The sequence below is a fragment of the Brassica napus genome, chromosome C6, assembly GCF_020379485.1.
Source record: "Brassica napus cultivar Da-Ae chromosome C6, Da-Ae, whole genome shotgun sequence".
NCBI classification, from domain to species: domain Eukaryota; kingdom Viridiplantae; phylum Streptophyta; class Magnoliopsida; order Brassicales; family Brassicaceae; genus Brassica; species Brassica napus.
The window spans coordinates 45,160,688-45,183,855 of NC_063449.1; the positions used below are offsets into that span (position 1 = coordinate 45,160,688).

The 23,168-nt window shown below is 33.1% G+C and overlaps 2 protein-coding genes, 2 long non-coding RNA genes and 3 other non-coding genes across 16 annotated transcripts; 3 read left to right on the forward strand and 4 right to left on the reverse strand.

The window, feature by feature from the left end:
- Positions 1 to 7,229: 7,229 nt before the first annotated feature.
- On the forward strand, positions 7,230 to 8,955 carry LOC106396756. 2 transcript variants are annotated; one of them, XR_007325316.1, is made up of 4 exons: positions 7,230 to 7,539; positions 7,676 to 7,786; positions 7,892 to 8,248; positions 8,332 to 8,955. It is a non-coding gene; the product is annotated as an uncharacterized LOC106396756 (long non-coding RNA). The 2 variants fall into 2 exon arrangements; XR_007325317.1 differs by having other exon boundaries at positions 7,265 to 7,608.
- Positions 8,956 to 10,295: 1,340 nt separating this feature from the next.
- Positions 10,296 to 12,520, forward strand: LOC111213517. Of its 9 annotated transcripts, none has more exons than XR_002663349.2 (9): positions 10,296 to 10,514; positions 10,611 to 10,714; positions 10,938 to 11,028; positions 11,190 to 11,255; positions 11,350 to 11,432; positions 11,505 to 11,622; positions 11,700 to 11,857; positions 11,957 to 12,240; positions 12,314 to 12,520. It is a non-coding gene; the product is annotated as an uncharacterized LOC111213517 (long non-coding RNA). The 9 variants fall into 9 exon arrangements; XR_007325318.1 differs by having other exon boundaries at positions 11,505 to 11,565; XR_007325320.1 differs by having other exon boundaries at positions 10,938 to 11,255; positions 11,486 to 11,622.
- Positions 12,521 to 15,464: 2,944 nt separating this feature from the next.
- Positions 15,465 to 16,970, reverse strand: BNAC06G35380D (2-hydroxy-palmitic acid dioxygenase MPO1). The gene is made up of 4 exons (XM_013845362.3): positions 16,541 to 16,970; positions 16,042 to 16,104; positions 15,876 to 15,947; positions 15,465 to 15,788 (listed from the first exon to the last, which is right to left on the reverse strand). Exons 1-4 carry the CDS (start codon positions 16,904 to 16,906, stop codon positions 15,669 to 15,671), a joined length of 621 nt encoding a protein of 206 aa, XP_013700816.2. The 5' UTR covers positions 16,907 to 16,970; the 3' UTR covers positions 15,465 to 15,668.
- Positions 16,971 to 20,441: 3,471 nt separating this feature from the next.
- LOC106406448 (protein ROH1-like) lies at positions 20,442 to 22,108 on the forward strand. The gene has a single exon (XM_013847122.3). The coding sequence runs from the start codon at positions 20,673 to 20,675 to the stop codon at positions 21,822 to 21,824; it is 1,152 nt and encodes a 383-aa protein (XP_013702576.2). The 5' UTR covers positions 20,442 to 20,672; the 3' UTR covers positions 21,825 to 22,108.
- A 303-nt stretch (positions 22,109 to 22,411) lies between these two features.
- On the reverse strand, positions 22,412 to 22,504 carry LOC125589501. Its single transcript, XR_007325686.1, has one exon. It is a non-coding gene; the product is annotated as a small nucleolar RNA snoR17 (small nucleolar RNA).
- Positions 22,505 to 22,605: 101 nt separating this feature from the next.
- LOC125589488 lies at positions 22,606 to 22,701 on the reverse strand. Its single transcript, XR_007325675.1, has one exon. It is a non-coding gene; the product is annotated as a small nucleolar RNA R44/J54/Z268 family (small nucleolar RNA).
- A 118-nt stretch (positions 22,702 to 22,819) lies between these two features.
- LOC125589486 lies at positions 22,820 to 22,894 on the reverse strand. Its single transcript, XR_007325672.1, has one exon. It is a non-coding gene; the product is annotated as a small nucleolar RNA Z267 (small nucleolar RNA).
- Positions 22,895 to 23,168: the final 274 nt, after the last annotated feature.

Here is a 23,168-nt window from a genome sequence, read left to right on the forward strand (position 1 = left end):
CGGACAATAAACTAAAGTCATATGGGTCATGGGTCTATCCGGTTCAGCCCTAGTTCATATAAATACACAAGTACCCATATATGGTAAATGTCAATGTTTATAGAACCGAACTGGAAAAGCTTTTGAATCAATTCCTCAATATAGATAGAAACAATCAACTAAATCGGGTTTGGTAATTCTCCGGTTTGAACCAGTTATTTTACGGTTTTTTTTTTTTTTGAGAAAGCTATTTTACGGTTTGTAAGGGTTATTTCTAGACCTGGTTTCAAGAGAGAACCAAATCGGATGATTTTCCAATTCATGGTGACTGGCCGGTACAGTCTGATTTTCAAAATATTGATTAAATTAAATTCGGTAGATTGAACATTTTTCCTAAAATACGTTATTGATATATTATGATTTACACAGAGAAACGTATATTCAGTGTTCCTTTGCTAGAGAATCATTAGACATCATCATTCACAAAACTTTTAAAATGAATTTATCATGATATAATACTCTACTATAACTTAAAAATAAATGAAATTTTTAGAAAAGAAAACTCATAAAAAAAATTTACAACATAAATAAAAGGCTAAATTTCGTTTAAAAGCTTGTAATAACTTGTCTCCACTCTAATTGAAAGTATCCTCATATTAGATATAGTAGAATCTCTATTATTTTCTGGTGGTTGGCCTGCTATAGTATCCTGGTTAATAATGGAAATTTGAATACTATCTTAGGTCACAAAAGTAAATGATAATTGTTTGATTGAGATTGACGACTGTAAAGACGAAATAATTGTTGTTAGAAGAGGACATGTGCTTTGATTATTGATCACATAATTTTTCTGTTTTTTTGCTTTAATAATCGATTATCTGAAGGGCAATTTTTTGTTAATACTTGAAAAATGAAAACAGTTACCACTTATAACATGCCAATTATGGACAATCTTTCTAACGAGTATAGTGATTTTATCATCGTGGGACTGTCTTCCGCGTCGCTGGTCCATAACCCTATTTTCCACTATGTCGTTATTATAATTTTTCCAGGTTTCATTTTTCTCTGTGGAACTATATGTTACATTGTTACTAGTAAATCTATATTATAATAGATGAGTTTTTGCTCACTCCTCAGTGTGTCACGTCCGAGTTTTGTGGACCTCACTTTTAAAAAGTGTGAAAAAATGTCAAGTCTATGGCTCAAACCCGGATTATTGAGATATAAACACCAACATTTATACCACTAAGCTAAATGATACTTTGTACATTGATGGTCGAACCTAATATATATTTATGAAGGTCGGAAGTTCTTGCTTCTTCGGCTTCCTCTGAGGGTCAGGCCTACAAGTGCGTTATGAGTTTCATTTTTAAATGAGATTCATCACGTTATATGAAAAAAAAAACTCAAACTTGCAACAATTATAGTTTTCTCATATTGTAAACTGTTGTCGTTTAACATGAGTTTGAGTTATTTTCTTCACTGTCTTAAACAAGTCTGAGTTACAGAGTTGCACCATATGTCTGTTCGTAATCTATTTTTTCACCGGTGAACTCTTCATGTCCACATCTTAAATCGTTTGATCAAAAATGTTCCTGATTTGTAGCCCCTATATAAACCCTATATATATGATTCTCATATTTGATGAACTCAATCTGCATTTCCACAAAACTCATTGATTCCTCTTAGATTTAACCAACTTCTAGAAAATATTTCTCTCTGCCTCTCCAATTCGTCAAACCGGCGTCTCGGCATCCGTCACTCAACCTTCGAATCTCTCCCTCTTGGTCGTAGTAGTCAGAGCATAGCCTATGGCTTCCTCGCTTCTGAGATTCCCTGAACTTCAAGAAAGACATGGAGTTTGTGGGAATCACGGTTCTCTTCCTTGATGAAAAAGTAAGTTAATCTTCGATCTATAACACTTATTTAACATAATTGTTTTAATTTATTTTCTGATTCTTTATTGAATAATATTATTTGCAGATTCCGTGATTCATGGGTTTACTCCCGTCGGACGTGCTAATCATTACATGCCATCTTTGAAAGCTGGTTCCATTGTACAAGATAACTGATCATTCATTCCTCATTCGTTTCATCTCACTAACCATTATTGATGAAGTCATCACGGGTGTTCCTGAAATCAATCTTCAGTCAAGATTAGACTGTTTGACAATCTCCAAGTGATTGCGAACACAAACCTAGAACTTCCAGGTATATTATCATATTGCATATGGGTTTATATTATGTTTTGATATCATAACTGATATTTAAACTCACAGATGTGGTTGGGCAAATCCGTTATGTCCAGGGCTCTGGCCTCACCAAAGAAACAACTCGAGTCGTTATCCGTCTCCTCATTGATCCGTAAGAAACAATCAACACATAACTCCCTTTATATTACTGTCTATATTGTTCTAACATCAATAATCAAAAATATTTCATACCCAAGATTTGTGGTCGTCTATTTATCTCCCTTACTTATCAATCTAATTTTATACAAATATTTATTTTACTGTTTAAAAGAAACCACAATAATCCAAACAATCAAAACACCAAAAACTAGAATCCCAAAAAAGACGAATCATTACTGATCACCTCTCTTTTGTCTAATCTTACAAATAAACTTCAAAACAAATATACCAAAACAATCAACTCAACTAAAACTCAACGACACATACATTGAGCCAGCTAAACAAATATAAACTACACGGCCAAATATTTAACAATTTACAAACTTACTTTCACAGATGCTTACGAAGAAGACGAAGATGACAACCCAGATCAGTGAAATTACCTAAACAAAAAAGCAGAGTAAGTTACAAACTCTGATAAATACAACTAATAATGATTTTTGTTTACATATTACCCATCAAATTAAAGAGAAACAAACACAGCCACACCAGTAGATACAAGAGACAATCCCAACACACACAAAGGCGGCAACATCTCCACCTGCTCACTCCTCTTGTCTTATAAAAATAACTTATATGCTCAATGTCAACATGCCAACGCTATTATCTTCTTATGAGAAATACATATATTCGTTTAAAACCCATTAAGACCCAAATATTAATTGTCACTCATTTTATAGTTATTTTTACAAGTCTTCATATATTTGTTTTAAAGGTCCGGTAAAAACAACAAGTTTAAAAGTAAAAAAACATAATAAGAATTAAAAAAATTATTACTTAATACACACAACTTACACAACTAAACTGGTGAAAAAAATATCCAGAAACAAAAAGTATTCTCAACAACCTTAATATAATTTATGTAATTTCAACAGTACAAATAACAAATTAAAAAGATAAACAAACAATAAATCTCAGTGACACAGCAAGTAACAACACGAACTATATCAATCACATTACTAATACAGTTTAGTCCTTCCTGAGTGGAGAAGTGCATACACAGTACATCATCACAACTTTAACCCTATAACAATAAAAAACTTAAAAAACAATGATCAATCCAAAATGCAAAATTCACAGCTACAATAACCCTAAGAAATAAAACAAAAAATATGTGTACAGCTCAAAGCCCCTGGTAGTTCTAACAATTGAATTCTGTCTGCATCCTCGACAAGAGAGAGAGAGAAAGGAGAGTAATAAGTGCGTGGACTTTAATTCATAGTGTACTATATTACCTTTTAAACATGGACATGTATCACATGAAACCCAAATTTAATTTGTTACTTGTTAGTAAAAATTTAAAAATACTAGGCAGCTGTAAAAAGAAGAAAACAATTTTAGATCCTCTGATTCCTAAATGTTGCCGTCGAAAACAAAGAGTGTGATTGTATTTTTTTCGAATGCGTAGAGGTTCTTGGTTGTTGCACAAAAAAAAGAGGTTCCTGGTTCAAAAACTCATATATTCTCTAGATCATTTAAATCACTTTTATCTAGAAGAGTAGATCTCTCCCAGCAGAATTTGTATTCATGACCATTTAAATCTCTACTTGAATGTACATTATTAATAGATAAAATATCAATTGAAAAAACTAATTCTCGATTTAGTTTAATTTTTAAAATAAAGGTAGATTCAATTATTTTTCATTTTTTTATATTTTAAACTTTTTGTTCCTTCATACTTTTTTTCGTTTTTTTAATATAAGTCGTTTTAGAGAAATTTTATATTACAAATTATATGACGTTTTCGGTTTTCTATGTAAAATTTATTAACACTTAATGTTATATGACCAATGATAATATATCTTTTATTTTATTATTGGTTGATTTGTAGTTAGGTAAATAATTAATGATATTTTTGTTTAGAAAATATAAAAAATTAATAATTTTTTTAATCTATGTGCACAATTCTAAAACGACTTATATTAAAAACCGGAGGGAGTAGTTTTGAAGAAAAATATTATCATGGCTTTAATTTCTTTATATTTTATTTATTTATTTTATTTTATTCTTTTAATTATTTTATTTAATTTAAACTCAATTATCTGGTATTTATCAATCGCATAAAATAAAAATGCAATTAATAAACATTTTATTGAACAACAATTAATTCGAAATGATTTCTTTAGTTTCTATAGAAAATTATCATTCTTTTGGATAAGATGAAATTATTATTTAATCAATTTTAAAGTAAACAATTTGAAACAAAATTTTGAGGCACATTAAGATTTCGTCTCCAAGTTAATATTTTGGCGACCAATCCTTTCCAATTCACACCTTTACCGAAAGATATTTTTTTAGAATTCCTTACATAAGGATTTGGAAAATATTAGATCCCCACCAACACAAGAAAATTGTTGATAAAACTTTAAAAAAATTTAAATTTGACCGAAAAAACTTTTTTGAAATTTAAATGATATCTGATTTGAAATTCTTGATTTTTTTGTTCTAAATTGAATATTTGAATATTCATTTCGGATATAATTTTTTAGAATTATTCTAATTTTTATATTGTCATCATTTTATTTATTTTTATTTTATAATTCATTTATGATTATTATTAAAGGCATCTCCAACGAGACACTAAACACCAAATTTGGTGTAATTTTATTTTCAACTAGATACCAAAAGTGATACTATTCGAGCAAATTTGATACACTGGTGTAACATTATTCGTCACACCAAATATTAAAATAATATATTTTATTAATTTTATTTAATTATAGATAGATTAGTTTTACCTTATAGTTAAAATGAATATATCATAATATTATGTATTTTATTTGTATTTTCACTTTACTAAAACTTTAAATTATTATTATATTTAAATTTTTTAATTAGTAATAAAACTAAATGAGTTGTAACAAAGTAAAAATTCTGTTCATTTTAAATGTATAAAATTTTACTTTCGACTAATATTTTAAATAAAATAAATAAATAAATAGAATGATTAACTTAAAATAACATATATAAATTAATAAACAGAAAATAAAATTACCAAAGTCTAATAAACAAAAATATAAAAACTAAATGTGATAAATATAATTAATCAATGATAAAAATAAATGTATTAAATTACCAAAAACTAAAAGTTTAAAATTAAAATATTATTTTGATATAGAATTTGGTGTGATGAAAAATAAAATTTAACACATAAACACCAAATACGGTGTCTTTGCAGTAAGTTTACCTCATGTAGATGATGTGACATGTTATGCAAAGAAGAAAAAGTGTGTCAATTTTTTTTATGATTGAAGCTCTGTTTTATGTGTAGACACTAGACAGACATGGGAAGACTAATAATTTCTTCTTTGCTTCATCTTCCAATAGGCTAGACATTTTATCCGACATTTTATCCGTTAAATTTGATTCGATTCGTTATTCGTTTCGATTTGAAATTTCTGGATATCCGTAAACTTTCGAAGCAAAGCAAATATTAAAAATCAATATCTGTTAAAATCGAAGCAAATCACAAATATCAAAATTTTGGGAAGCGATCCGGAAATATATAAATATATATACATCTTGATTATACTTAATGTTTTAAATGTATAAGTTTATATAATTATTATTATAAAATATGATTTGACAAATTCTATTCACATTATTATTTATATAAAAGTATTACATAAAAAAAGAAGAGAAAAAATTTATAAAACAATTATAACTTTTTTCTTAAGTTTTGTGTTATTATAATTGTTAACTAAGTTTAAAATTTACAAAATATGTAGTTTTACTATTTCTTTTAGTTTTTATTTTGTATATCTTGCAAAAAAATATATTAAAAAATAAATGTGTATTAATTTTTTAAGATTATTTGTATTAATCAAAGCGGATGGGATATCCGGATATCCGTATTTTTCCGAAGCAAAGAAAATCGAAAAATTAGATATCCATAACATACGAAGCAAATCACAAATACCTTTAAAAATCCGGATATCCGATCCGTGTCCAGCCCTAGTTCCTACCGTGGGGTGTTCTTGTGTTAAAAATGACAGTTTGTAAATATGTACGATTCACACATCCATAATAATTTGTAAATTTTGGTCCCTTGATATTTTTGTTATTTTTAAGCCCAATAATAATGCTTTTCTTAGTATTCTTTTCGATTTTACTTTATTTATTTTATTTTATTTTATTTTTTTGTAACATTTCGATTTTACTTTATATCTTTCTTATTTTGTTGCTGAAAGGAGGGCAGAGGAATCACAAATAAGATCAAAGCTATACGTCTTTTCGTACTATTCAGACAGTCACGGTTCTTGTGTTATGAATTTATTCCAATTTTTATTTCGATTTTTATTTCTTCTCAAATGTCTCGTGACACATTTGATCGACGTGGAAGATTCGCTTATCTATACAACACACACAGTAGTCATGTCCAGAAATCTTCAAATGAGCTCATACAATGACTTACGCTATTGTTTAGTGGGCTTGGGCCGTATATGAGTTTACACATCATTTGCTTTCTTTAACAACCATTTTTGAATCACACTTACTCTAGTACTGTACAGAGCCGGGCTTAGACATAGTCTTTCGAAATATTTGAATGGCCCTCACTTCTATTCTTTTTTCATGTGTATTTTATACGTGAAATGTTAACTGGACCAAAAAAACCATTTCCTATGTAAAAAACTGAAAATAAAATATTAGATGAGCCCATATATATATCTATATATATAAAGGAGTGTTTAACTCCCTCCTAGGCTGTCCACGTAGGATTCCAGTTAGGAAATTCGTCTCCTAACAGCTTTGACACGTGTTCATTCTTTAAACTTTGCATTTCGTTTATTCTAATTCGTTTGGGCTTTTTGTGCATATTTGGTGAAGCCCATTTGATAAAGAGTCAGTCAATATGCTCCACACGCGTTGTTTTGTCAACCCGTTTTTTTCTCCGTCGTCGCGATATTGGGTCACCTCCTAGAGTTTCGATTCAGTTGCCTCATCTTCTTCCTATAGATCCCGAAATCCACCAGTTATAGATTCATCCTATTAAATTCCGTCTTAAATCATCTTTCAATGCAAACTTTGTTCTTGAGCCCTGATTTAAATCATCTTAAACCTCTGGTGGCAGAAGTCCAGTTATAGATCTCGATCTACCTTCAATGCAAACTTTGTTCTTGGAAGGCGGCGAAACATCGAGTATAAAAATGTTAGCATCCCTACTCTCTAAACCATCCTATCAATCTATTGAAACAACGGATCTGAATAGAAACTTCAGGTTTGTTAAAAATCAATTTCTCTGTTACAATTTTTTTTTTTGACATTTTTGATATGTCTGTGTGCAGAAGTTGAGTAACTGAAAGAGAGGATGGCGAAGCTAATGCTTGGTGAAGATATGTCAGGTTCTGCTGAAGGAGTTTGTCCTGCCATCTCTAACGCTATTACCAATCTCTACGGTAATTAGCTTTACAAGGATTTGGTTTTATTCGATTATATGAACTTTATATTAAAATATGTGTTATGTCTGGCTTTATAATAATTTTCATTTTTATTGAATTTAGGGCTTGAGAGTAGTCACCTACCACCGGAGATATTACCCACCGTTTTCCGGTGTACGAGAGTCAGCTCAATCGACGATGAAGACAAAGAGTATGCATATCAAACGGCTGTGAACATCGGAGGTTACGTGTTCAAAGGCATTCTCTACGACCAAGGTCCATCAGATGATCACCGCTACAGCTCAAGCCCTGCCGCCATAGCCGTAGAATCCTCTCAACACCATCTTAACCACTTGTACTCAGCCTCTTCAGTCGCCACTACAACCACCGTGACCGCGAGAAATATTAATACCGCATGAGTTGACCTTTCTTCGGTTTACACTGCGGCAGCGGCTCCGATCAATTCTTTTATCACCGCTGGTACATCCTTCTTCGCATCTCCTAGGTCTTAAGATTGAAATGTTATATCTTTAAAACAATTTTATTACTCGTATAATTATCAGAGGACTAAATCAGAGCTCAAGAGAGAGAAAGAGAGAGAGCATAATCTCTAAACGGTAACACTTTTGAAATCCCAGTCTACTTTTTTTGATTTTTTGTTTTCCTGAACATTGGGAGCTACTAAAGGAAAGTATTTATCGATGTGGGTAGTGGAAAAGGAAGTATTGGAACAGGATGGTTTGTTAACAATTACCCAACAAGGAATCTGAAGTTTGGGATGTACAAGATTGAAACGGTGAACGGTGAGATTAGCCTCGAACCTGAAAATATGGGGATGAAGGAGTGGCTGAAAGAGAATGTAAAGGGGAGGAATATGTGGTGATGAAGGCAGAGGTTGAGGTGTTGGAGGAGATGATGAGGAGCAAGACGATAAAATGGTGGATAAGCTTTTCTTGGAATGCAAGCCACGGGTACTAGGGCAGGGAAGGAACATGGAGACAGCGTGAGAGAGAATATCTATCAAACCATGCGTTTTTGTTTTTACATTATCTGCTTTTTTCTTCTGTTTTGTTGTCAGAATTTTTTTAATCATCTTATGATCATTCTGTATTGTTGTGTGTTTTTAGTATGTTGTGGTGTTGCTGAAGATTGTTTTATTTTCTCCTAGAACAAATGAATTCCATAAATTTTTGTTACAAGAAATAAAAAACATGAAGTATGAACATAAATTCAGAAGACAATACAATTGAAACTGCATAAAACACAAATGAAAATTCAAAAAGATGTCCACCTTAATATCCATTCCAGCTCAAAAATAATAATTTAGGCAACCACTTTCACTATTTATATCATATGCGAAGTGATACATATGACAGCCTAATATTTTAAGAACCAATTGTTACCAACGGGCAGGTGTGCACTGAAATATGAATATTCGAACCCATAATAAAGAAATATATATATATATATTTCAAAATGAACTAACAACATATAGTTTTGTACACATAAATACAAACACATTGAAAACCCACCAATAAACATCACAAAAATCCACAGATAAACATCAGGCACAGTCACAAATAACTAAGAGTACTTAGAAAAGCATATCAAAAATATTAACATCTTTAAAAATTGGGCAAAATAAACACATGTTTACGATACATATTTCTTATATTTTAGAAAAAAACATATCAAATATTTTTATAAAAGAAAAAGTAGTCATAAGTGAATTACACATCATATAGAAAACAAACATCCTAAAAAAGAAAAAAAAGCAGAAGTGGTCGTATTTTTACAACTTGCAAAGTACACAAAAAATATTAGCAACATATTTAATTGTAATTTTTAGTTTATGAATTACATATATAATTATAATTGTAATTTGAAGTATTTAGACCACAATAGTTGTATGTATATTTTTCGTTCATTGGTAAATAAATTCATTGAATTAAAGAAAAAACGTATAACCACGAAATTGGAATCCATTCTTTTTAATATTAAGATATACATAATCTATAATAAAAATAACAAAATAAAAAAAGTAAGATCAGACATAGGTTGATCATATAAATAGTACAAGTCAGATTACAAACATATAAATTAACTCTTAAGTGTCCAGAAAAAAACATTTACTATAAGACCACTAAGTTTTAGCATAATGTAAACTACGGGTTGATCATCTATGACGCACAACCGATTTATATACTTCTCTTCGAGATCCTAGCATAGCACAATTGCAATGAAAAATATAGTAATACAAACATATCACACATGAGCATATTCTGCGCTTCGCGCGGACGAACCCTTAGTAATCTATATATATAAAGTATTGTTTGTCTCTCTCCTGGTGCCGCCACGTCATCAATTAGTGTCATCTCGTGCCGCCACGTGTCCGCCGAACAAAACTCAGCGTATCACTTTATTTTCGAAATCGGTTTGGGCTTATACCTTCCCATTTTGTTCTTAGCGTATGGCTTTATTAAGCCTGGTCCAATATCTATGTCAATATTGTACAAAACGCTGCGTTTCTTTTTTGTTTCAACAATCTCTTTTCTCCGCCGTACCTATTCTAGGTTTTTTCTCGATTTGTTCATCTTCTTCCATACAATCCAGAGATGAATCGGTTACGGATTCAATCCTCTTAAATACCTTCTTAAATCTATCGTACACGATGTATCTTCAATGACGCCTTTTCTCTTCGGAGGCTGTGGATGTTCGAGTATAAAAAGTTAAGCATCCCTACACTGTGAGTCATCCTATCAATCGATTAGAACAAATCATTCATTCTTTACCTATTTACTGAAAAATGGCTAACGCTGGTGTTTTCCTTTTCGATTTGAAGTCTGTCAGGAGTCCGTTCTTCCATGGATGAGGTCAGGCTGTTGCGTTTCTGGGAGGCGGGGTGATGAGCTCATGTCCGTCGATATGCTTTTGCTTGATACAAATGTGAGTTCCGTTTTAGAATTTTCCGGTGGTCTTGAAGATTTCCTTTTTAGAATTTTCGGTAGTCTTGAAATTTATTTTCCATTTTCTATAAGAATTTGCATTGAGCATTAATGATCCTTTTAATGATTATTGCGATTTCCATAAACGTTTCAAGCAAGGGTAATCCTCTTACGTTTGTCATCATACTAACCGTCAACTAATTTACGTTTTCATTCATTCATAGATATCTTTGGGGAGATCACGGCTGTTAAGAGTTCTGTCAGTGACCCTCCGGCAGACAATAATCACTTGATGGCGACCATCAAACTGGAAAAGTAAGTAATTAATAATTTTTTTGAGCCTCTTTAAATGAAACATATCTCATGCACCATCTTTACTGCAACTACCGTACCAATCACATTCGTATCAGTTATGTATTGATGTGTGTGTGACTTTGAGTTTGTTTGACTCCCATGCTGTTTCGTTTCACCGCAAGCTGGAATCCATGCGAGGTGAACCAAGAGTTGTTGTTGCGACGAGCTTAATCCTAAAATAGTTTGAGGTATTTGGTTATTATTTAAATTTAGAGAATCTCTAATCTGATTGGAATACGAGTCCAGTATTTGTTGATACTTTTGTCAAACTTTATCATGCAGGCCGTTTGTTCCTTAATGCAACCTCAGGAACACACATTTATTTCGATAAAAATACTATTGTAGGAGAGGTCCCTCTTTTACAAGTAAGTAGCATGGTGATTGTATATGTAATCATTCGTATACTGATGTATCCAAGATATTGTTAAACAACGCAGGTTGGTCTCCACAGACACTGTGCTTCAGTCAGCAGCTCCACTTCTGAAAGCATCTGCCAAGGTTGAGAATCTGACAATATCCGAGCTTAATGAGTTTGTCATAACTGCTCCATCTCAAGTACTATCTTTAGCCTTAGGATTTTTTTTTATTACATGGTTGATACCATTGATATGGTTCTGTATTCCAACATGTAGGACATTGACTTCATGTGTTCTAGGAAAGTTACTGGCATCAGGATGGACAAAGGGTGGTGTTATGTTGTTTGCTCTTAAGTGCACAAAAAACGGCAACGCACAGACTCAGCATTCACATGTGTGCACTGCAACAATACAAATGCTGTTGGTGCCCTCCGGTATGTAACGCATAGTACTATATTATTCATGTTCGTTCCAGTATGTGTCCACAACCATGTTACAGCCTGTCCTTTAGAAAATTGATTATTGGTTTCTAGATATCGAGTGGAGTTGGGCATAGCTGATGATACTGCTGAGAGCGTTTTCGTTTGTTTTGATGGGGTGATGACGAAACTTCACAACCTCAAAGCAAATGAAGCTGGTCATATGTTGGTAAGTTACATTATAGCTCTCAAGAGTCGTCCTCCCCGTGTAAGTTCTACCCAAGCGATCTTGATTTAACAACTAGGCTGACAGCTCCACGGCAAGTCATCAGACTTACACCATCATACGGATCCTTAACTGACGTGATCGTGCACCACTCCCTGATTTCGTTGATAGTGTGAGTCTTATGATTGTTCTGTTGTGTCACTTTCATGTACTGTAAATTAATATAGATTATTATACATGATCAGGGAAACAACGTGGACAAGGGGAACGACATATAGAACCCATTACTCTACAATTCATCCTTACTTTAGTGGTTTCAAGCCATGCATATTAATTAAGATTTTTGAGTGACCGTTTTAAGATATGTTTTTTGGTCAATGTGTTTAGAGAAGCTAAATTAGTTTTGTTAGATTTAAGAAAAGAATATAAAGATATATAATTGAATTTGCATTTTTCTTTGTTCTACAAGAGAGAATGATCTCTATTATATATAAGATTTTTGTAAGGAGTAAGATGCATAGGACAAAAAAAGTTAGTTAATATACACAAAATATAGGTTTATGTTAGTATACACAAAAATAAAAAAACATAAAAATTGACTATCGAATTAATTCTCCCATGATTGTAGAGATATGTAACATTTAACAACAAGTTTAACTAGATTTTACGGTTATCGGCGGTTGTTGATATTTTACAATAATCACAAAAATATTATAAATTGTTTTAAATCGTTCTAAGCCTTTTAAAATCAAAGATGGTTTATACTACGGACAATTGCAATGAATAGAGAAATATATTAAAAAAAGATGGTTTATACTACGGACAAGCTCATAAGTCGAAGATAGATTATTGGTGAATAAATGAATGGGTTTTCGGTGTATAATACAATTTATTAATATAGATAAAAAATCATAAAATCTATATATATATATAAAAATGTTGGTCTCTCTCCTGTGAAAACACCTCAGCGCCACGTCATTAAGTCGAGTGTTTCACGTGTCCGTCAACTCCAAAGTATTGCGTTTCAATTAATGGGATAAATTTAATTTGGGCTTGCTAAAAAACCAAGAAGTTTGACTTACGATGAACCATACAGCAAGAATATTATTTTTAAAGTTGGTTCGTACGAAAACATTATTTGACTTAGGTTATGACATGTTTCTTCTTCCTCCCGCTAAAAAAAAACTGCGGTGTTACTGTTCTCTGTTAGATTTATTAAATACAATTAATGTTTTCATTAATATCACCGACCCATTCATCCAAGACTCATTCCATACATCTCCTATAAATAAGTGAGTTCAATTCAGTTAAGATCATCACTTTTTCCTTCTAAATCATTCCGTAGATTTGTACAGTCTTTTTTTTATTGTCGGCAACAGATTATTCTGTGTTGATAGCTGCTTGATTATGAAACAAATGTTGTTGTAGATTTGCTTGATAATCAGCTAGAGTCTGTTTTCCAGTGATTTATTCTCACCAGATAACCAGTCTCCGATCTAATCGAGGAATATTTCGAGACTTTGTTCTAAATTCTCTCATGTCTTGCGATTGATAGACTCTACTATCAAGAATAAAATCTCAGGTTTTCGGGATTTTAATCCTAATATCTCCTCTTAGTTGATGCAAGTTTGGTACTTTACCTCCTGATGCTTCCTGGTTTGCCAATTTAACAGATGATTTCTTTCGTGCACTCCATCTCTCGGATCTTCGACAAAACCAAAGTCTGCATGTATTTTCCAGAATTGACTTTTCCTCTACTTGATTGGGTTTTGATGGGCCTCTTCGTGATTCTATCCAATGGGATACTTACATGGACAACTGGTTTCGTTGATATAAAACTCTGGGCTATTATAATACTAGGATTATTATTTGAAGTCTCAATCGAATCTGCCCCATTGGGGATGTAATATTTTACACTTCTTTGTTTTAATTGAATATCAGCTCTGAAAAAAATTAAAAAAAAAAATGAAGAGAGAAAGACGCATTTGATTTTTCTCAAGGCCTTTCTTTTAAGATGATGGTGACGAAAATATATATTAAAAAAATAGAGTAAATAGCTTCTTTACGACTGTCCGATCATATATTTTTGTTAACTTTATTGAATAGAGTTATTTAGTAATGTTAAATCAAAGCCCGATTCAAAGAAATATAAATACAAAGTAGTAAATGCCAGTTTTGTAATTTGCAATTTCTTTTATTAATAAAAATTATTTCTTTTGAACAATAGTTTTTTTTTTACTGAAGCGAACAATAGTTTTCTATTAAGTTCTGTATTTATTACGGAAAAAAAATTAAATAATGCATTATTTAATCTATACATTGTATACTGTTTGTAAATGTTTTGAAAATCTTCGTGAAAAAAAAAACTTAATTTTGATCCATTAATTTGTCTTAAAAAACATCAGTATTCATTTAAATTTTAGTAAATCCTTAAAACCCTAAAAATAATAGAAAATAACAAAAACATGCCACTTGGGTTTCAGTTCAAATAGCACCAGACTTTCACGTGCAAGTGAGATAGTTTTTGTCTCTTACTTTTTTCTTACCTCTTCCAATAATACACAAACATTTTTTTTTTTTAAACACAATTTTAGTAAGCAAACTATTTTTTTGTGTTCCAAACAAAAAAAAACTATTAGCGCCAAACTTATGAGTTTATATGGTCCTAAACAAGTTGTTGCCCTTTAAGAATAAGAGAACAAACGGTCTCCGGCAATCTTTATGTGAGCTTCCAAGTAGGGCTGTTAAATATGTCTTATAAATCACTGGAAGAATATGAAACTTAGGGCTGAGACTTAAATTGCATGTTAATTTTGAACTCAAGTGGTTTTCCAAATAAAGTTAAAAATTGCATGCCTCCGAGTTAATACTTACAGTACTAAAAACATTCCAAAAAAGTTCAAAATCGTCTACCTATCATACCACCACTAAAAACTCACTATTAATTTTGCAGGATCACATAAGAAAACCAAAAAGAATTGTCATATTAACCCAAACAATATTTAAAAGACAAAATATAAGGATCAGTTCACGGACTCAAACTTTCTACTTTAAAAGGGCCAAACATTAAAATTGAGATATAACAAATAAATTATTTAGATGTTAATATATAATAAATCACTGACATTAACTAAATGTGATTTTTTAAAATAATTTAATAAAAAAAATTCAACTGAAAATGATATAATAACTCAATCATAGTAATATCATAGAAGCAAAAAGTCAAACAAAAATTATTTACAAATTAACTAACCAATAACTTAAATTAATAAAATAGTATATCTCATACGCATCTTTTGCAAATGTGAACTAAAACATAAATTACAAAATTATATAAAAAATAATAACATAGATCACAAGTAAAGTATATCCCGCCGACCCTAGTAATATATATTATAATTAGTAAAATATTTTATATCTCAATTCACGAGAACTTTAATACATGACTCCTCAGTTTAATATTCGTAAGAACAACTGTTTTGTTCGGAAAAATCAGAGAAGCAGTTTTTTATTATGAAGTAAAAGTCAAAGTTTTAATTTAGTTTTGTATAGGCCCCGAAAAGTTGAGGTCCGGCTCTGTTACTGTATACCTGTTAGAGCTTACATAAGCTTCTTCTTCAGTTTCTCTTCTCTCCATTCCTTGATATCATTCTCTATCTTGCAGTCAACGCGTGCTTTAAATCCAGGGTATGGCTCGTATCCAAAACAAGACTGCATCACCTGCATTTCTCACATTCAACCCATTGTCTTAGCTTTCATAAAAAAGGTTTGAAGAAAACATGAAAGAAGGGAAGAAAAACATTAAACCTCGAGCAACACGAAGTAAGGACCCATCAGAAAAGCTTGGAATAGATTGTCTAGAAGCGCAGGAGCTCGTTTCTGTCGAATATATTAAGACCTTTTTTAGTTAAAGTTCTGCCGAGGAGAATCAAATAAGTAAATGATTTTCTAAGAACAAATGTAAATTTTGTACCTCAAACAAGCCGTGACCGACGAACTGACCGGTCCAGCATAGGAGCTGAGAAGCTACTCCAACCTGAGAAATCGAGTTAGATATTACAAGATACACAGAGGAACTTCAACTGCATCATAATACTTTGCATTCACCATTAATTAAATGCAGTCAAATTGTTGTTTGTATCTCAAAAGCTTAGCAAAACCAAACAAACCGCAGCTTTGTTTTGAACCAAATGAGGTACATAGTTCTCAATAATCATGAACTAAATAAGATAAACTTGAAAGAACAATATCCATCTGCTTACAAGCACGTTGGACCAAATATACTACTAGTACAAGAACCATCACTAACCAGAGAAACATGAACTTGACGAAAACACTAGAATCAAAATCAATCCATTTTTCATGTCGTAGCTATGCGCATCATATTCACGAAGCAACCAGATAGTGCTGATTCTCTCACTCATCACACATCAAATGCACATAAAATTCCCAGAAAGCTGAAGAGAATTTACCTTCAAGGTCAAGGAATGTCCTAAACGAGCTGCGAGAAAGCTAGAGCCGATCCAGCAAGAGAAACATAACAGAGCAGCTAAAACTCCAGACTTCTTATCCAAACATATGTAGAAGACAGCATAGATCACAGTGAGAATAAAACCAATGTCCAAGCGCAGAACACCGTCAAAAGTCAACGCTTCGATGAACCCTAGATAAGAGCGATCTAGAATCGGAGGTAGCGTGGAATACAGGAAAAGGAGAGTCGCGAAGGCGTTAGGCCATACGAATAGTGTGTGGATGATTATGTTTACGCGGTTGCTGTGATGAGCTCCGTAGAAGGCGAAATGCTTCTCCAGATCGAGTAATCCGACACGGTTGCTCATCGCTTTTTTTTTTTTTAAGGTTCCGACAACTCTTTTACTGTCGGAATGGAAAAGTAGGGCAGGGGGAAGAAAAGAGGAGACTTTTTTTTGTGAAAAGTGTGCTAACATGCGCTTATACGGTTGCTAACCTACGCTCTTAAGGGGGTTAATGATGCAGTTGACCAAGTAATCGGATTGCGGTTGCGTTGCGTTTCGTCGTTGACCAATTAAGGGCCCGACTGGTTTCCCCGCTACTATCCGCAAACGCAGCTTTTGCGGTTGCTAGCGGTTGACAGCGTTTCGAAACAACCATACAAACCACTACAAATCGTTTCAAAGCGCTCCGAACCTCTTAAAATCAAAAGCTGGTTTCAGCTAGCGTTTGCGGTTGCAGGCGGTTGCGGGAAGATAATTTTTTTTCTTTTTTTTTAAAAACCATATAAATACAAAAATAAAAATATTCAATAAAAATTTTAAAAATTGGAATTATAAAATACTAAAATATATCTATTATATTTTAATTAATATTATAAAATTTTAAAATAAAATTATTTTCTATAATATTAAAAATTTAAAACTATAACTTTCTAAATTAATTTTTATATTTATTATAATATTATGATTTTTGATATTTTCTATAATTATATAAAATGTAAATATTGTTAATTTATTATTTAACCGCTGTTGTATTTGGTAGTTAACCAGTCATAAGTATCCCGTAAACGTACCAATTTCTAACCGCAAAACCAGTCGTACAAATCTCTTAAAACCGCTAGAAACCGCAACTACCCGCATCCGCAAACTCCTGCAACCGCTGCGTTTAAACCAGTCAGACCTTAATAGGTTTGCGGTTGCGTTCTTGAACGTAGAGTTATTTATTTTAGTAATTTAAGTAGTGGAGTGATATGAGGTTATAGAATCAGAAGTTGGGTAAAATGTTAAAATTTACTCAAATGGAGTATATAATTTCTAATTTACTCGAAAATGGAGTATATTATTTCTAATCATTTACAAAATTACAGAGTATAATTATAACGGAAAGTTTTAATACAAGCTAGACAATGTCGAAAACGCAATTATCTTACGTAAATTGAATAGCTATGTTGTTGCACAAAAAAAAAAAGAATAGCTATGAAAAAATCTGACAGAAACTAACACCAATGGACATCAAAGACGCATCTGGACACAGTGGGGACTAATTTCAATGAAACCACCAGATACGAGTCGGTGGGAGTTGACATGCCCAAACTTGCCTCCAATAGGTGGCTGTTACAACCCAAGGACCAAGGCCCTAGATCTACACTTATCATGCTGTTTTAAACGTTTAACCGCAGCTGTAGTGGATCATAAACAAAACTAGAACCAACGTAGACGACGAAAGTAGGTACAAGTGCCATCTCCACATCCCATCAACTTAATAGTCTTTTTCGTTACGAGACCTATAATATAATAACAGATGCGCAAAATGATATGGAGTTTGTGATGTGTGAACCCATTGATGGGTCATGCAGCTATCTACTTCAAGATAGCGTGACCGTTGCCTTCCAAAATCATGGACCACATCCTTCAATCTCGGTCTCTTATTAATGTTTTTATATTTCAACGAATCTTTCAGGCGACGACCAAATCTTTAATTTTTTTTCTTATACTCGTGTATTCTGGTACAATTGAGTTTGATATTTATAAGTTTGGTTTGGATGGACATGCAATAATGTTAAATGGTTTATAGTTGATTTGTTTTGTTCAAAATTTTGTGGCTATAAATAGACATTGATATATATGTCCGGTACGTTCTAGAATATATGATTTCTGCTAAATGTTTTGACATATTTTTGGTCCGGACCATGTCAGTTTGGAGAAATTAAAATGTTGTAATAAAATCTGAATTGAAAATACTGCAACTTATTTGACCAGCGCGAACTACGCAGAATGCACGAACTCTATCGGTCCTTGACAACTTATTACATATTTCAAGAATTAGTCAAAACTTAAAAGAGGAGTTTGTCTGTCATTTCCTATAGTTTATCAGTTTTCCTTCGTTTAATGTCTCTTGGAACTTGAAATCCACACGTGCTATACTTTCAAATTTTTAGTAGTATCGCATAATTCACTATTTTTTTCTATTATCTCCAGATATTGAGGATTTTACAGAATAGACAGAAGAATATTTGGTATCACACATTTTGCGTATTTTACAAATTATTTTTATAAGTGTAACTAATGTAGTGTACATCTTACGTCTTGTATTTAATTAAATGCAAAAAGCCATCTCCCAAAACTTAAAGATTGGGTCAAACATGGTTTTCAACTTTTGATTATATTATCATATTCCATTTTTTAGACAATACGATCATATTTTTAATTATTCATATTAAGGCTGAGCATTTTTATCTGTTAAATTTGATTCGAATCGTTATTCGTTTCGATTCGATTCGAAAATTCTGGATATCCGTAAACTTTCGAAGCAAAGAAAATACTAAAAATCAATATCCGTTAAAATCGAAACAAATCACAAATATTAAAATTTCGGAAAGCGGATATCCAATCCGATCCGACAATATATAAATACATATATTTTGATTATATTTAAAGTTTTTAATGTATAAAATTATATAATTATTATTCTAACATATGATTTGATAAATTATATTCACATTATTACTTATATAAAAGTTTTACATAAAAGTAAGATAACACATTTATGACAATTATAATTTGTTTCTTAAGTTTTGTGTTATTATAATTGTTAACTAAGTTAAAAAATTTTACAAAATATGTAGATTCATTACTTCTTTTAATTTTTATCATATATATTATGCAAAAAAAATATTTTGCAAAAAATATTTGTATTAATCAAATCATATGAGATATCCGTAAGTATTCGTAAATATCCGCAGATATCTATTTTTTGGATATCCGTTTTTCCGAATATCCGTATTTTTTCGAAGCAAAACAAATCGAAAAATTAGATACCCGTGACATACGAAGCAAATCACAAATACCTTTAGAAATCCGGATATCCGATCCGGCCTAATTCATATGATCGTTTGTATAATAGAAACAAAATAACGAGTTTTATTTTCAAAACACAACTACAAAGATCAAACAAAGATTTGCTTAACCAGTTCTTGATTAATTTTGATAAGTTATTTAGCAAGTAAAGCAAAAAAAAAAAAAAAACAGAAAAATAAAATTAACACGAAAGCAAATCGAACTAGTTGCAAGAATCGAATCAGACGGGACCAAGTCGTTTCTCTCTCTCCAAGACGCGCCAACTAAGCATGAGCTGTTATTTTGACGTCGTCTCCGTCACACTTCCCCAACTCACATTCCGCCACGTGTCATCCCTTATTACAACCTTCAAGTGCTGTCATGTCTTAAAGCCATATGTCTGCGCAGGTACTAAATCCAACGGCTGAGATTAGATTTATAACCCCATGAAAAAATTAACTAATAATTCCCTAGTTGACGTGTTAGCTACGTGTTTAAGACGACTTAACAATGCAAATTTTTTTTATAAAAATAGACAAAAAGATATCTTTCGTTGGAACGTGAAATAAATAGCATTAATTAAAAATAAAAAGTAATACTCCTAAAAATAAAAAGAATATTACCAAATATAACCCAGGAAATAATACTCAATAAATCAATATAAAATCCCTTCTCTTTCTCATTAGGGTTCTTTATTTCCCCCTCCATCATCATCATCACTCTCTCTTCGCTCCAAACCCATAAAAAAAAGATTCGATTTTTATGAGAATTTTTCGATAATCAATTCATCTTGAGGATGCCAGCAACGGAGTACCAAAGATCATTCGGGAGGACGCTACTCAACCTACGCCGCGACTCGGTCCACTCGGTCGCAGAATCCTCCACCACCGAGTCGACTCAGATGGAGGCCGAGCTGGAATCGTTCCAGAGAAGAGTCGCCGAGAGGTTCGTCGACCTCAACGCCTCAACCTCCGAGGACCTCCTCTCCCTCGAATGGGTCGGGAAGCTCCTCGACTCGTTCCTGTCATGTCAAGAGGAGTTCCGCGTCATCATCGTCTCCAACCACCGCGAGCTCGTAGCCAAGCCTCCGATGGATCGGATGGTATCGGAGTATTTCGACAGGAGCGTCAAGGCCCTCGACGTCTGCAACGCGATCCGCGACGGCGTGGAGCGGATCCGCCAGTGGCAGAAGCTGATCGAGATCGTCGTCTGCGCTTTCGACAGGACGAGACCTCTCGGAGAAGGGACCTTCCGCCGCGCGAAGAAGACGCTGATTGATTTGGCGATCGGGATGCTGGACGACAAGGACGCTTCTTCCTCGAGCTCCGTGACTCAGCAGCATCGTAACCGTTCGTTTGGTCGGAACAAGGAGAAAACAATCGGACATTTCAGGTCGCTGTCGTGGTCGGTGTCGAGGTCTTGGTCGGCTTCGAAGCAGTTGCAAGCGTTGGGGAACGGTTTGGCTCCTCCTCGAGCGGGGGACGTGACGGCGACGAGCGGTTTGGCGGTTCCTGTCTACACGATGGCGTCGGTGTTGTTGTTTGTGATGTGGGCCCTTGTGGCGGCGATTCCTTGTCAGGACAGAGGGCTTCAGGTGCATTTCAACGTGCCTAGGAGTTTTCAGTGGGGAGGGTCGTTGATGTCGTTGCACGATAGGATCATCGAGGAGTCGAGGAAGAGGGAGAGGAGGAACAGTTGTGGGTTGTTGAAGGAGATTAATCAGATCGAGAGGAGTTCGAGATTGATGGGGGAGTTGGTTGATTCTGTTCAGTTTCCGTTGTCGGAGGAGAAGGAGGTTGGAGTGAGGGAGAGGGTTGAGGAGTTGGGGAAGGTTCATGAAGCTTTGAAGAATGGTTTGGATCCGTTTGAGAGGAAAGTGAGGGAAGTGTTTCATAGGATTGTGAGGAGCAGAACAGAGGGTCTTGAGTCTGTTGGAACAGCACCCTAGATGATGATGATCAATGATCTTTTTGATCCGTAAAAATGTGAACTTTGTTTATCAAATGTTGGTTACGTTTGTATCAATGCCAAGAAAAAGCTTGGGTCATAGAAGATTGATAAAGAAACCCTTTTTTAGATCTTGGTCGTCTGTAATGTATATCTCATTTGCCAAGAACGGCACCAAAGGTTGTATTGTTAGTTTCTTTTTGAAGATTTGGTTTCAAATTATGTAACTTTTGAGTATAAAGACTAGCATGATTAATTAAAACAAGAGAAATTTGTTCTTGATTATTGAAAAACACAGAATTATACATTTTCATTAAGTTGAAATAATGTTACAACTTGTTAATTCGAATCATAGACAGATCTTGGGAGCTTGAATTGCTCAATCTCGTCTCCACTTCAAGCATCAAGGTAGCACACAACCTTGAAAACTCTTGACAGCATCAAGTGCAAGGATAAGCATGTGAGCAACCTGCATCCCCAAAAACAAAATCTAAACAAGGAGGGCCTTAATATACAGTCAAGAAAGCTGATTACATTGGCTAAACTTTTTGGAGCTAAAAGTTAATGTTAGGCTAGAACAAAACAACACTTCATATCACCGTTCTTAGATGCAATCAATACAAAACGAAAATAAAATGTGCCTCAGAGGTAGTGACAATTGTGATTATATTCATCATTATAAAAATCTGATGAAAACACATCAATAGATATACATCACCGGCACAATTAACAAAAACGTCAATTAAAACAAAGCTTCAAAACCAAAGTTTTAGTTTTGGGTAAGTGCATCAGAGAGATTCCCATTTAGACAATAATCATCATTCTACTTCTCCCTAAGGAGAATCTGATGTCCCTGTCTTTTTATCGTCACTTGCACTCCCACAAAAAAAAAAAAAACTAGAACACCGAACAAGTAGGAGCGAATTATCATACGCAACTACAATCTATGCAAACAAGAAAACTATTCTCTAATGCAACCAACCTAAGCTAAAGGAGAGAATGCCTCAGATTTGTTTCTTTTTCCTAGAGACTTAGCTCTCAAAGTATATTTAACACCATCACCGGCATTGAAAACAACAAATAAAACCCCATACAAGAACGCTCATGGAAGACAAAAGATCAAATCTTTACAATCCCCTAGAACCTGTAGGGAGAATATAAAGAGATGGTATAAGTACAAGACTAGGGATACACGAGAAGAGACTGTGTTCTGTCTCTGAAGAGACGTGTTGGGTTTTAAATAGAAAAGCTGCTGCTTCTGCGGCGGCGAAAATTAGGTTAAAAAAAAGAAGGAAGTTTCACTGGGCTGAAAAGAAGATATGGATCACCAATTAGGCAAATTTAA

Coding starts and splice junctions, on each gene's coding strand:
- BNAC06G35380D (XM_013845362.3), bottom strand. CDS start 16,906: ATGAGCAACCGTGTCGGATTACTCGATCTGGAGAAGCATTTCGCCTTC. Junction 15,948..16,041: donor TCGGTCACGGCTTGTTTGAG/GTACAAAATTTA, acceptor TATATTCGACAG/AAACGAGCTCCTGCGCTTCT. Junction 15,789..15,875: donor CTTACTTCGTGTTGCTCGAG/GTTTAATGTTTT, acceptor TGAGAAATGCAG/GTGATGCAGTCTTGTTTTGG.
- LOC106406448 (XM_013847122.3), top strand. CDS start 20,673: ATGCCAGCAACGGAGTACCAAAGATCATTCGGGAGGACGCTACTCAAC.